Source organism: Equus caballus, chromosome 30 (genome assembly GCF_041296265.1).
Source record: "Equus caballus isolate H_3958 breed thoroughbred chromosome 30, TB-T2T, whole genome shotgun sequence".
Lineage (NCBI taxonomy): Eukaryota > Metazoa > Chordata > Mammalia > Perissodactyla > Equidae > Equus > Equus caballus.
The window spans coordinates 11,710,996-11,725,055 of NC_091713.1; the positions used below are offsets into that span (position 1 = coordinate 11,710,996).

The 14,060-nt window shown below is 43.2% G+C and overlaps 1 protein-coding gene across 9 annotated transcripts in view; it reads left to right on the forward strand.

The window, feature by feature from the left end:
- The first annotated feature begins 422 nt into the window (after nt 1-422).
- RGS7 (regulator of G protein signaling 7) overlaps nt 423-14,060 on the forward strand; it is a 487,753-nt gene continuing 474,115 nt past the window's right edge. For 3 of the 9 annotated variants that reach the window (XM_023632434.2, XM_023632435.2, XM_070256053.1), the window contains exons 1-2: nt 447-1,112; nt 2,121-2,244. In XM_023632434.2, the coding sequence (XP_023488202.1) occupies nt 2,167-2,244 (78 nt within the window). In that variant the 5' untranslated portion in view covers nt 447-1,112; nt 2,121-2,166. Of the gene's footprint in view, nt 1,113-1,204; nt 1,418-2,120; nt 2,245-14,060 lie in introns of those variants that run through there. The other 6 variants (XM_070256054.1, XM_070256055.1, XM_023632432.2 and 3 more) reach the window with 5 other exon arrangements.

A 14,060-nucleotide genomic window follows, 5' to 3' on the forward strand; every position in this document is an offset into this window, starting at 1 on the left:
TATTTATAGCTTCCCAACTCAGCTCCCCCAAACCAGAGACAAGTGCCTTTACTATAATCGGGGCAAAAGTGATTTATCTCCTTCATGTCATTCTAATCCTTAAGGAAGAATTAGTGACAGCAACCTGAAGAATGATTCTGGGGGATCAGCACCCCAGGCTGTCTTTGAAAATTGCTAGAGGATGAGAGTGGTGGGTGAGAGGAAAGTTCCTCTGAGCACCATCTGTCAAAGGGAGAAACCAGGCACTGGGGATGGTCCTTCAATTTCACAGGTGACAAGATTTTCATCTCGAGTTGGCAGCCTCCAAATCATTTCCCATTTCTCCAACTTAGGAGGGAGCTGCGAAAGCCGCAGGCAAATTTGCTGAATGACTCATTTGGTCCTGGCCATTTCCTTCACTCTTAGGATGTTGTTATTCAGGCATAACAGTAATCATCTGCTTCCCTGGTCCTGTCAGCGGAGTCCTCAGGCACGTGATGAAACCTGCCGGCTGCACGGGGCTCCATCCATCCATCCATCCATCCATCCATCGCCCTTCCTGCCTTCCCAGCTTACACTCAGCTTTAAGCTCGAATCTCCAGGCCTTCCCTGGCGCGTACACCCGGGCGGGCGGGCGGGGTGTGAGAGCGCAGACTGACCGCGCCAGGGCAGGACTGTCGCCTTCCGAGGGGCGAGAGGGCGGGGAGGCCGGGGAGGCCCAGGCAGTCTGGCCGCGCCGAGCCGAGCCCATCCGAGCCAGCACCTTTGGACGCATGGGTCCCACGTGACTGTCCCCTCCTCCCTCCTCCCAGTCGCGCGCACGGGCCGGGCGTCTCGGCTCCCGCGCGCGCTCGGTTGGTCCCAGTGCCCGGGAGGAGCAGCGGAGGAGGGAGCGAGCCAGCGAGGCGGCCCGGGGAGCGCGCGAGCGGCGGGCTGCCGGAGCCGCCTGTGCACGGCGGCGGCGAGGGTGGCTGTCGCCTGAGCAGCAGGAGCCGGGCCGGCGCGGATTCCGCACCCGCCGAGTGTGATGAAGCTGCCCTGCCTCGCTGCTCCGCTTGCCGCCAGCTGACACCGCCTGCTCCCAGCCCGCCCGCCGAGGGAGGCGCCGCGGGGCCGTGACCTTGGCCCAGGAGGTAAATCGGGGAGGTGGAAGGGCAGGAGGCAGCGCCGCCCCGAGCCCTGCGGCCCCCGCCCCGCACCCAGCCCGCGCCGAGCCTGCGCGGCCGCCCCGGGAGCCCCGCGCCCCGCGCGCTCGCCGCGGTCCACGGTGCTGAAACTGCCGCCCGGCTCCGGCGGCGCCGCGGCGCGGGGCGCGCTCGCCTGCCATTTGCCGCTGCCGTGAGAGCCGAGCAAGGGGAGCTGAGGCTTGCTTGCTTGCTCCTCTTTGGCTGCTCCCTCTGAGGCTTCTGCAGTTAGGTTGCTACCCATGGTGGCCCAGGTAATCGCCCGAGGTTGACCTCGCAACAGTTCTTGTTGCTGGGACCTATTCTGGTGCCTGCTTGCAAAGACTGGGAAGGATTACATCCTGACTTCCGAAGCGGAGTGGGGTGAGAGGAGAGGAAGCAGTGGCTGACAGAGCAGGCAGGTGAAAGTAGGCGAAGCTACCCTGGCTGTGTGGGGGAGATCCAGAGGGATGCAGAGGAACACACGTGCTGGAGAAGGCGCAGGAATGGGCCTCTCTGAGCGCCTGCATGGGGCAGCTAGACAGACACCTGGGAGAAAGTGTGCCGCCACAGAGGGTTGTCTTTCCGCCCTGCTGGGAAAACCTCATCAAGTGGAGGTGCGAGTATTGGAGAGAAAACTCTGTAGTGTGGAAATGGGAACCGTGGGTTTTTTAGGTGAGCATCAAACACTTTCAAAAATGAGTATCCAGAAAATCAAATCATTTAAAACCATAGCCAAATAACTATTTTAACTAAATATTATCATTTCTTACAATTCCCCTGGGGTACGGTCAGTGTAAATTCAGTTGTCTTTAAAAAAAAATCTATCCCAGTGCCGTTTCCTCCGGCCAGCCCCGGCCTGTGAGGGTGCTCTGTGGCGGGCGGGGTGTGTGGATGGTGAGGTGAGGAGGAATCCAGAGCCTCAACCCCTGTAGCACTACCCTAGGACCTCACTGAAACCTCTCTAACCCTTTGCAGGGTAGACTCATTCCTGTATCTGGGAGCTGAGCAAGTGTGGGGTGACATGGCCCAGGGGAATAATTATGGGCAGACCAGCAACGGGGTGGCAGATGAATCGCCCAACATGCTGGTGTACAGAAAGGTAAGAATTTCTTCACTTTCTTGGAAAAAGGGAAACTTCTGGCTTCCTTGATGGTTTTTCCCCCAGATCGGAGTATATATCAAGTCTGTGGCTTTGTAGATTTCCCAGATCACCGGTGACTGCATGCTATACTTGAAGATGACCTGACATTCTGAAGTGGTGTACATGTGTACAGACACAGTGTGGTCAGTGAGGCTGGTCGTACTCTGTCCTCACACCACCTCTGCCGAGTTTACACAAATTAATCTGTGGGCAGAAATAACAGCAAGTTTGGGCATCCCACATATTTCATTTGTGATCCATAATTACATAGCATCCATAATAATCTTTAGAAGCTTTTTCTTATACTCTCCCTAAGCATTTAGGTTATAATGATTATATAAATGTATAACGTTTTAAAATCAAAATGAACCACTTTGCAGCTCTGCAGCCAGGGTGAATGTGTCTGTGACTGGATGAGTGGTTTAATGATTTTACTCCTAACTAAACAATTCTAGTTTTTTTTTTTTTTTGGTCTTAGCCTAAATTATTTTTTACTTGGTGTCATTTTTATGATTTTGCTCTTGGGTATTTATGTTCTGGTGCCATATGCTCATTAAATGAATTTCTATATTCCAGAGTATCTTTTTTTTCTTTGGCCACAACCAATCTGACAGCTTTATGCATTATATGACAATGCTATCAGCAACAAACTTCTAGACATCGAGCTACCGTAATAAAGATGTATTCGAATATTATGGGCGATTCAGAGAGGTTGCTTAGGTAACTTCACTCTGGTTGTGATCAACAAGCTTACTGAATTTAAGGAAGCAGCATTCTTGATTTAACTTCTGTACCAATCGTTTCTATTGCATTTTTTTAAAGCGTATTAGCTGTAGTACTTATTGAGCAAGATTTCTTTAGGAAATGATACCTTGAACCTAAGAAAATTGTTAAAGGTTTCGATTAGCATGAGTTCAATGAAGAGTGCAGGATGAGTTTGCATTTGTTCATTCAGCTAGAGGATCAGCACCAGTTACGAATAAAAATGAAAAGCTATGTGCTACCTTGACCTGGACTAAATCAAAACTTTCCTTCTGTGTGGCCCAGGATCATTAAAAAGTGATCAATGTGTGTGCGGGGGAAGATGGTTATTGCTTTAATGTGAAGATGCATGGACATCACAGTGCCAGCTGTCTTTTCTCCAGCCTTCCACACAGTACTATACCATGTACCTGTGAATGCAGTTTTACATGTCTGGGACAACACAGTATGCTAGGAAGGAAAAATTGGAGAATAGTTACCTATTTTAGTCTTAACGCATCCCAACTGGGTAAATGAGGAAAAGAATCCACTTGAGCCTAAATTATTAGTATTGTATTCCTACATTGATTGAAATAACTGAATATTTGCCCATTCTATATAAAGTCAGTTTTGAGAAGAATTTTTTAGGGACATTATGTGTTTTTAAGTTATAATGTCTTTTATTATTTGGTATGACTTTGACTATTGAAATACGAAAGATGTGAGAGTTGTAAATTCTATCTTATAGGTGTATGCAATGTGGAGAATTGGACTTTGGGTGTAAAATTATGGTAGTTAGCTATTTTTGTTAGGTCAAATGCTATATGTTCTCTCTGTTTCACTATAAAAGATTAAGGGCTGAATTGATCAGACATCTACCAGTTATCTTGATTAGAAATAAACTTAACATAGCATTAATCCGTGTGTCTCATTTAGTCAATCATCATGAGAATACATGAAAAATGAAGCTAGGAGTTTTAGAAATAGGTACTAGATTGTTTAGTGTACCTGAGATCCGTATTGCTAACTTTGAATTTACTCTGTAACTTACTGCATAGCATCAAATTACCATTAGTGTTGCTTGTAACTTAACAGACTACAATGACCAAGAGAGAATAGAATGCCTCACTCTTCTAAGCGTTATTACTTTGTGGCTTAAGCTGGAACTGCTTGTGCCACTTATTCTGCCCTCCTTTATTAGCTCTTTGTTTAGGATTAATGACGCATAAAATTTATTTCTAGAAAAGATTTCCCTGATAAGTTGCTATTGGAAAAAATAACTCAGTTCAGCAAATTTTACTCATAATGCGTAACTATGGATTGCCTGTCTATTTTTTTATTCTATGAGCATATATTTTTTGTTTCTGCTTATGATGTAAATAATGATATATAAATGAATACCAGATAATTTGTGTAAAGAAAGACAGTGTCCTTGGTTATCATTTGCTAGTTAGCAAGTCAAATGGTCCATGTCTGTGTGCCTGACATGCAATATGACATCATGGATTTCATGTGACCGTTTTGCCTCTGTTTCTTGTATCTTACATGGGCTTGACATTTAATATTGTCTCAGTAGAGGCCCAATTTTAATGTGAAGAACAGCAAAGTAGTTGGAGAGGATATGGTTCAAATAGATGTATGTGTTAGGATATTTCCACTGCTTCACTTGCTTAAAAGAATAAGCACGATGCTACAAATGCTTAGTAATCATGAAGTCAGTCAAAGGTTTAGAAAGAACTTCAGTCCCACAGTACATTGCCCAATAACATCAGAGAGCGTGGATAGAGAAATTGCTGTTTCATTGATTCATGCCCATTTCCGCTTCCCTTTCACTGTTGAAACACAGTTCTTGTGAGCGGGTTCTGAAGCAGAAATGTTGATGGTGTTGTCACCATTTTCCCTCCCCCGCAAGGCATCTCTTGCTTACTGCAGGATTCTGGTGACTTACACACACCACAGTAGGGATGTTCTGTGTCCCTTTATCTTGTAAGCTGTGAGGGACACCTAGGAATGTTCCTGTGAGGGGTAGGAAGCAGTGAGTGGTTATTAAAGTGGAATACACAGAAAAGAGCTGGGATGTGTGAATTTCTTGTGTCCGTTAGATGTCTCTCTCCATTATAATTGTCCTCATACGGACTACAGGAGTTCTTCCAAATAATGAGAAAGTTCAAGAGATTTTCTTTCCATGGAGAATTCCATAGTGATGCTGTGGAAGAAATGTACAATGAGTGAAACTATGATCTTCCAGGCCAGTGAATGCGCCACAATGAAGGCTACAGGCTGTTAGTAACGCCGCCTCACCATCAGGATTGGTACCCGCAAGTCAGTCTCGGATGTTTGCCAGCAGCTTCTTGGATTAATATGAGGAAGCTCTATAGGTTTAATTTGATGTCAGAGGTATATTTTAAAAATCCGTATGGCCAAAATATTTCCCTTACTGATTTTTTGATTTATAATGGTGCTTTTTTTTTCGTAAGTTAGAGTGATAATGTCATTTTACATATTTGAGAGCATCTTATTTAAAAGCACATAAAATGTGAGGCTTGACCACTTTTATTCCTGGGGCCTCCTAGGCTCCCTTCAGACAGGCCATAACTAGAATGGGATTAGAAGTATTTGATTTCCTTGAAAAGAGACCTATCTGGCTGCAACTCATCTTGGATTCGGACTAGCTTCTTGAAACATTTGTAGAGGTGACAGCTTAGAACTCAGTTTTGTTTTTTCTTAACGGGACTCAAGCATTACTCCACCTCTTGGTCTGCTTTGAGCAGAACTCTCACTTCTGTGGCAGCACTGGCTGTAAGGACGGCTGAGCTGGGGCCCAGGGTACAGGGAGATGTTCCAAATTTGGTGTCTGGCCAGCACACTGCCCACTAGACAGTATACATCACTTTTTGTCCAGCAGCTGACATTCCCACATTTGAAAAACAAAATATCTAGGGCAGCTTGGGGCCAATATTTCAAATTGGCTGGAATGCTGGCTTCTCACTAGCAAGAATGCTCAAAATGACCAATAATTTCTCATATTATTGCAGCAACCGTTTATGCTCCTGCTGTCAGAAAAGCAAACGAAAATGTTTTCCTCATTCACTATCTTAGTGGAATAGCAAACCTGTGCAGCTCACTATGCCTCTCCGTCCCCCTCCCTTCCCCTCCCCCCTCACCCATTCTCTCCTCAACTTCCATCTAGTCACTCTCCTTCCATTTGTTTCTTCCTTTTTGTTTTTTTCTTTTCAAAACAGACCTAAGGGTAAAGATATAATTTTCCCTAAGATGCTACTCATTTTAGTTGTAAAAGAGAAAATGATGTCTTTTGTAGAAGAGAGCAGATATCAGCCTCGTTTGAGTGTCTGTGATGCACAGCATTTGTGCCGTATCAAAGTTGTAAACTTGGTATCCTATGTGCCATGGGGTCCAATATGTTGCTACATATGTGGTGGTGGCAAAAAAGTTAGTCTTTTTAAGGATAAGATTGCTCCATTCTTGAAGAGCAAGATGGACCACTGGCCTTTCTTACGTGAAGGCGCAGTGGGAGCTGTCCTCTCAGTAGGAAGATCACCCATGCTGATTGGCTTGACCTCCACGTTGCCTTTTACAGCCATTTCTGAAGCCAGTGTGTCCTGTGAGGGCTCACATGTGTGCAAGACAGACGAGTGACTGGTTTCTTCTTTGGAAGAGACCAAGCCACAGACATTACTATTCTCTTAGTGGTGAGTTAGCTGACGTTTTCTGCATTAACTGACTCAGTGCATCTGTGTCTTCAGGATTGTCCCGTTCAGTCAACCTTGAGGGTGTCAATACTCCTCCTCCTGGAATGCCATTATGAACAGTAACCTTTGATATTTTTTAACCTTAGTTACCTTGATCTCTCTGGGTTTAGGGTGCTATTACCTGTTCGTAGAGTGAAGGATGAGGTGATAACAAGAGAAAGACCCATTAGAAAAGGAAAGAATGTTTGCAAATAGGTAACCACAAAAGGCACAGAGCTTTCAGCCCTCTGATTTCTAAGTGAGGGGCTCAGATGGGAGGCAGGTATCAGGAGAACTGTCTTGCCATTTCTGGAAAATTCCAAAATGGAATGTCTCCTGGAAATTAGATTACTTGGAAGCACCTTTCTGGACTGAGGGATGTTGTCTACTATAAATATGAATTTAATCTGTCTGAATCAAATGCAGCCCTGTTTGCAGTGACACAAATTCTGACATGTGCCCTGAGACAGGAAAGGACTGTCATCCATGATCTTCCTACTGAGAAGTAGACAGAGACATTTTATGAGTAATAATTTAATGATGAATTTTGGATAATAGTTATCTTGAGTTCAGAGCAGGAAAGCCTTCCGTGGTTGAGCTTTTTCCTCACCAATTGTTGCTTGTCAGTGCTATCTGGTGGGATTAAGATAAGGATTTGTGGGCTGTTATTTCCTTCATTTCCCACCTCCAGCTTCCCCGAATCTAATGGATCAGAGGAAAGTACAAAGGCAGAACAGAGAAGCTGTCTAGGGTTTAATGCCTTCTGATAGCCTTTGTGGTTCTCCTGAGTGGTGGGAAGCAGGGTATTTTTAGGTGATGTGGGTGATGGAATGTGATCACTGCAGAGAAAATGGAAACATTTTGGATTTGGACAGTTTAGTGACTTAAAAAATGTTGTCTCCTTGAAAACAGAATTGCAGAAAACGAGCAACACAAATCCGCGGCCTTTGCTCCCCCTTTCATCTCAGTGAAGAGGAGGCGTTTGAATGTCAGGGTGACAGAGACTTCTGTCTTACAAAATATCAATCTAATTATAAAATAATCGTAAATGATAAAGTGAGTACCCAGTTCCTTAGGAACAAAGGCCCGCTTCTCTCTGCCATTTGCCTAAGGCAATATAAAAATTTAACTTACCCTCTTTTTAATTCCCTTTGTCTTGAGTCTAATTCAATTAACAAAGGTCCCAAGATGTTGGAACTCTAATAGGCAATCATGAACTTGATTCAGTTCCATTAAAATTGCCACCTGATCTAGGCTGGGAAATATTTTAACTGAGGGGTCCATCCAGAGAGATAAGTTGTTATTCTGTCTTCTGGAAAAATCTATAGGAAAATGGCAGCTTTGTGACATTAGCTGGGTTCTTAAAAATAAGCCTTAGAGCCTTCTTATTTTATGTCCTTTCTGATGATTAGTAAGTGAGTCCGTGTGTTGAAGTGGGCGAAGCATGTGCCCGCAGTTGGGCAGTCTTGGTTTTAAATCTTGGCCCTGCCACTGTTTACCTGTGTGGCCGTGGATTAGTGACCTAACCCTTTTCCGTACCTATAAAATGAAAAATAAAAATGTTTCCTTCATGGAGCTTTTTGATGATAAAAAGAGATAGCCTAGCGAAAGTGTCTTTATAGAACCTAACATATGTTAGATCCTCAATAAATACTATAACGATTACTATTACTTTGCTATTAATTTAATGAAAATTATTAAACACCTTGTATGTGCCACGGAATCTAATATATTGCTATATTTTTTGAAATAGGAAAAAGGTGAACATTTTCCCCACTTTCAGTCGTATCTTCCTTGAAGTTAAGAAGGCAGATTCTGTAGGATATCACTTTTATGGTAATATGGTAATAAATATGGTAATTTTATGGTAATATCATTTTAATGGCATCCATGGCGCATCCCAGGATGTCTATTCACCCACTGTAATAGATTACTAGCTTCTTTTTTCCCTTCAACTGTAGTTTAGCTCTTGGAGCCCCAGGAATGATGATTGGGAACTTAGTCTGACCTACTCTGATAGTAGTTCTGTTCTTGATTTTATCCCAGCTGGAAGTTCTAGGCCGATGAAAATCCAGAATGTGATGCTCTGTGGCAACACTGTCTGACAGAGCTCTCATGATGGAAATGTTCTATTGGTGTACTGTCCAATATGGCAGCCACTAGCCACATGGAGCAACTGAAGACTTGAAATGCGGCTAGTGTTCCAAGGACTAGAACTTTAAGTTATATTTGATTTTAATTAATTTAAATTTAAATAGTCCCCTGTGGCTAGTGGGTATTGTATTTGACAGCACAGGGATCATGGAATACAAACCTTTGGAAATAGATAAAAGAAATGAAAGAATATGCTATTATTAGCTTGACACTTGACGCACAGTGCTTGCAACAAAGTACCATAACAGATCAACAAAGTTGCTCACAGCAAATCAACAAATGAATTTTTAAAAGAAAGGTTTTAAAGGAAGACCATGGCCTGATAAGGAGATGGTAGATATTATGACAAATGACATCAACTGTCTACTCAGTTTATGGGTTTTTTTTTTTTTTTTTAAATTCTATGGAAACTATCCATAGGCAAGAGGATGGTGCTGCTAAGGTCAGATGACAGAGGTCGTTTTTCAGGAAGAGTAAAGCCTGCAGCTACCATGAATGCACCAGGAAGGGCACTTGCACGGCCTCAGATGATTGGCTGAAGCTGAAAATGTTTCAACAAATCTCTATCTTGTGGCATCTCAGAGATGCATCATAGCCATTCCAATTCCCAACAAGACTGAAGAAAAACTAGAAGCTTCTGAGTAAAAGAGTATTTTTTTTTTTTGAGGAAGATTAGCCCTGAGCTAACATCTGCTGCCAATAATTAGGGAGACGTTGTCTCATTGTTTACCAAAACCAGTTGCTCCCACTGGTAGCTCTGCTGGCTCTTTCGCTCTGATGAGCTACAAGGTTCGTGCAGAAGCAGCTCTCAGGGAAGAGGCGTTACAGGTACAGCCCGCAGTGAACGCACTGTGTTCTATTTTGTCCTTCCTTGCCTTGGCTAACATCGATTCCCGGGGCCTTTCTCAGGGTCTTCTAAGCTCCCTTCTTCATCCTGATTAGAAGGGAGGAGAGGGGCCCGCAGGAGGGCACAGCGGTTAAGTGCGCATGTTACGCTTTGGCGGCCCGGGGTTCACCGGTTTGGATCCCTGGTGTGCACATGGCACCACCTGGCAAGCCATGCTGTGACAGGCGTCCCACATATGAAGTAGAGGAAGATGGGCATGGATGTTTGCTTAGGGCCAATCTTCCTCAGCAAAAAAAGAGGAGGATTGGCAGCAGATCCTAGCTCAGGGCTAATCTTCCTCAAAAAAAAAAAAAAAAAAAAAGGAAAAAAGAGAGTTTTAAAGTGATTGGAATCCTTGTTGAGAATTAAAGTTGGAGTATAAAGGAATCTGATGTTTTTAAGCTCTCTTCTGTCTTACATCTCAGGATGTTGAAAGGAAGGCAGAGAGCCCATGCGGAAATAATAGCGATGGAGGTGCAGCCTCAGAGTCGGAAGGGCTTGGTGTGGATTCCTACTCCACCCCTGGCCAGCTGTGTGAGCTTGGGCAAGTTTCTTAACTTCTCTGTTTCATTTTCCTCATAAGATTAACAGAGACTACAGAGTTATTGAGAAGATGAAATGAAATACAAGTGAAAATGTCTGACTCAGAGTGATTGACAAATAATACTATGGACTCTTTTTGGGAATTGTGGAAATTACTGGAACTTCTTGCAAGAAGAAACTTTGCGGGGCTGGCCCCGTGGCCGAGTGGTTAAGTTCGCGCACTCCGCTGCAGGCGGCCCAGTGTTTCGTTAGTTCGAATCCTGGGCACGGACATGGCACTGCTCATCAGACCATGCTGAGGCAGCGTCCCACATGCCACAACTAGAAGAACCCACAACGAAGAATACACAACTATGTACCGGGGGGCTTTGGGGAGAAAAAAGGAAAAAATAAAATCTTAAAAAGAAAAAAAGAAGAAGAAGAAACTTTGCAAAACGCTTCCTGTCAAGTCTTGCCCTACTTGCTGAGTGTCTCTATGACTGTAGGTCATTCAGAAGCCCAGTTGACATGATTTCCCCTGTTTGGTCATTGCTGGAAGATGTCAGGAACAGTATAAATCTACATGACCTTCCTTGGCCACATAAAGCTTTTGAATGTCAGGCAAACTGGCTCATTAGAAAGTTTTCTCTAGTACAGAAATCCATGGAAAATTTTCACCCTTAATATTTAAGATGACGTAGACCAAAGCATTTTGAAGAAAATTAAGTACCACATAGAGAGAACACGTTATTACCGAAATTTTTCTTGCTGAACGTTCCTAGATGCATTTCCTCTGGAAATTAATGCCATTTGTCACTTGCTTTAAGTTTTATACTTAGTATTTTGTGTTCTGATTTGTGGTTTATTGTTAATTGGAATAGCCGCCATTTATTAAGTGTTAGATTGTGTCAGTTCCTTTACGTGTATTACCTCTTTTCCTTAAAATAATGTTGCATGTTTGTTATTAGTATCCTACTTTTCTAATAAAGCTGAAACCCATAACTGCAGACTGAGTGACCGCCCAAGATCACACAAGGATTAGTGGCAGAGCTGGTGAGCTCCTTGGTGGTGGAGACGTCTATCTGTCACTACTGTGTTCCCAGCACCTAGATAAATGGCACGTAGTAGGTGTCCCTGAATAGTGCTTGCATAAATGCATAACTGAATGAATGAGCAAATGAATGAATCCTTGGTCCAAAGACCCTAATCTTGCCTCTTCAGTGTGCTGCTTCCAGTTAAATCAGTGAATGGTCGGGCCACTCAGAATTTAGTTCCACTCACTACATCCACACTGAGCCTTGGCTGTGGTCGATCACTGTAGTGAGCACTGGGAATTGGGCTGTGGGATAAGACAGACAGGATCTGAGCCCACACTGAGCTTATTGTGCAGTGGTGAAGACAGATGTCAGGCAACTTATCACGGAGTGATTGATTAATGCCATGAAAAGGGAAGAACTGAGTGACATGAAAACTTATTTATTTTGGGGTCATCTGGTTTCTATAATAAATATTGTGTTGATCTACGTCTTCTATCAGTTGTGAGTGCCTAGCAAGGTGCCCAAGGTCTTATGGTCTCTGACACTTAGTAAGTGCTCAATAAATGAACTAAAATGAGCTAAGCAAATGTTGAAAATTCTCAGGGCCTTTCTGAGACAGATGAGGCAAAGGTGTTGATCTTATCCCTTAGAAACCCAGATGTCTCCTTCTGTAGGCTCACAATCAGGCTGACAACTGATTGTGACAACTCAGTGTGTCAGTTCTGACAACTCAGGATGGATGAGGCTGTCCTTAGCTAGCAGGAAAGGGGAACGACATACTCCTGTAGTTAGAGAACTGTCTTTGTTAAGCTTAAGGCTTTGCAGTCAGACTCCTGGGTTAAAACTGACTTAGTCCTTGTGAACTTGAATCAAATCACTTTGCCTCTTTGAGTCTCAGTTTCCTCATCTGGACAATGGGGATAAGAATAATAATAGGTTATTATGAGGATTACATAGTGCAGGTAAAGCCTGGATAAGTCGGAAACATTCAGTATATGTTAACTATTGTCTATAAAATCTCAGAAAAAAGGAAGTGGATTTTCCTATCAATGGAAGAGATGACATCTAAGGAGCACTTCCCTTTAGCAATTTTCTTTTTTACGCATTTTAGAACTTGCTGGGATGGCCAAGTGGTATGTTCTGGCCAATGGGATGTAAACGGAAGAGGTGTGTATAGTATCTAGGAAGGGCCCTTAAAGAAAGGAGACACACTTTCCTTTTTTCCTTTTTCTCATTCTTGCTGGCTGGAATGCAGTCGTCTTGGCCAGGAGGTGGAAGCTGAGAGTTGTTGGTGGCGACAAGAGAGAACAAACCCGGGTCCCTGGTGATTGTAGAGTCAGCCTACAAACCTGAGCTGCCTACATCAACTTTTATGTCAGAGAATAATTAACTTATGTCTTCTTTTCCTATTTGTTTTAAAGATTTTACTTTTGTAGAGAAGTGGTAGGTTTACAACAAAATTGAGAGGAAGGTACAGAGATCTCCCATATAGTACCCCCTACTCCTACCTGGCTTCTCCCACTATCAACATTACTCATCGAAGTGGTACATTTTTTTTTTTTTAGGAATATTAGCCCTGAGCTAACTACTGCCAGTCCTCCTCTTTTTTGCTGAGGAAGCCTGGCCCTGAGCTAACATTGTGCCCATCTTCCTCTACTTTATATGTGGGACGCCTACCACAGCATGGCGTGCCAAGTGGTGTCATGTCGGCACCCGGGATCCGAACCAGCAAACCCCAGGCCGCTGAGAAGCGGAACGTGCGAACTTAACCGCTGCGCCACCGGGCCGGCCCCCATTTTTTTTTTTTTTTTTTTTTAATCAAGGTTGAACCTACACTGACACATCGTAATCACTCAAGTCCATAGTTTACCTTCAGATTCACTCGTGATGTTGTACGTTCTATGTATAAGTATATAATAACATGTATCCGTCATTATAATATCATACAGAGTATTTTTACTGCCTTACTCATGTCTTCTTTAAGATACTGTAATTTGGGTTTTCTGTCACAACCAAACTGATCTAACCAATTCGACAACTATGTCCAGTGCCTTTTATTTTTCGTCTTTAAGATAGTAAAAGGACCCGTTTTATTTGAAATATGTTTCTTGTTTTATTTTAAAAATAACGTATTTACTGGCTAGAAATAAATCTAGCTTCTTTTCAACAACTTAATTTAGAAATTTTGATGTAGATTAATTATGCATATGGTTTAATTTAATTTAGCAAATATTTATTGAACACTTCTTATGTGCAAAGTAATCTACTAGAAGTGTTGGGGGATAGAGAATCAGTGATGACAACAGTATGTTCTTTATCAGAGCACTTGGCAATCCCAAGACTGGAGGAGCCACAGGTTTACACACACCATCTCCTAAAATTGATGGCGCGGTTATGCAATTTTGAAAAATTCCTGTTTTCCTATAAGGAAAGGTTATTTGCCCATATTAAAAAATAAATTCAAATAAAAGCCATCTGATTAATTTTACTGCCAATTAAATGTGCTAGGGGTAAGAGGGGAAACTTGAAAAAATTATTTGAACTTATTTTTTTACCCTAGAAATTGGTTGCTCGTGCGATCGGCTCTGTAGCGGAAGCTGCTCTTCTTGCAGCGTCTTCGCTGTCTTGGAAGTCTAGCTGATTTAAGAATGAATCGTTTTACATAACAAAACAAGTGCTGCGTAA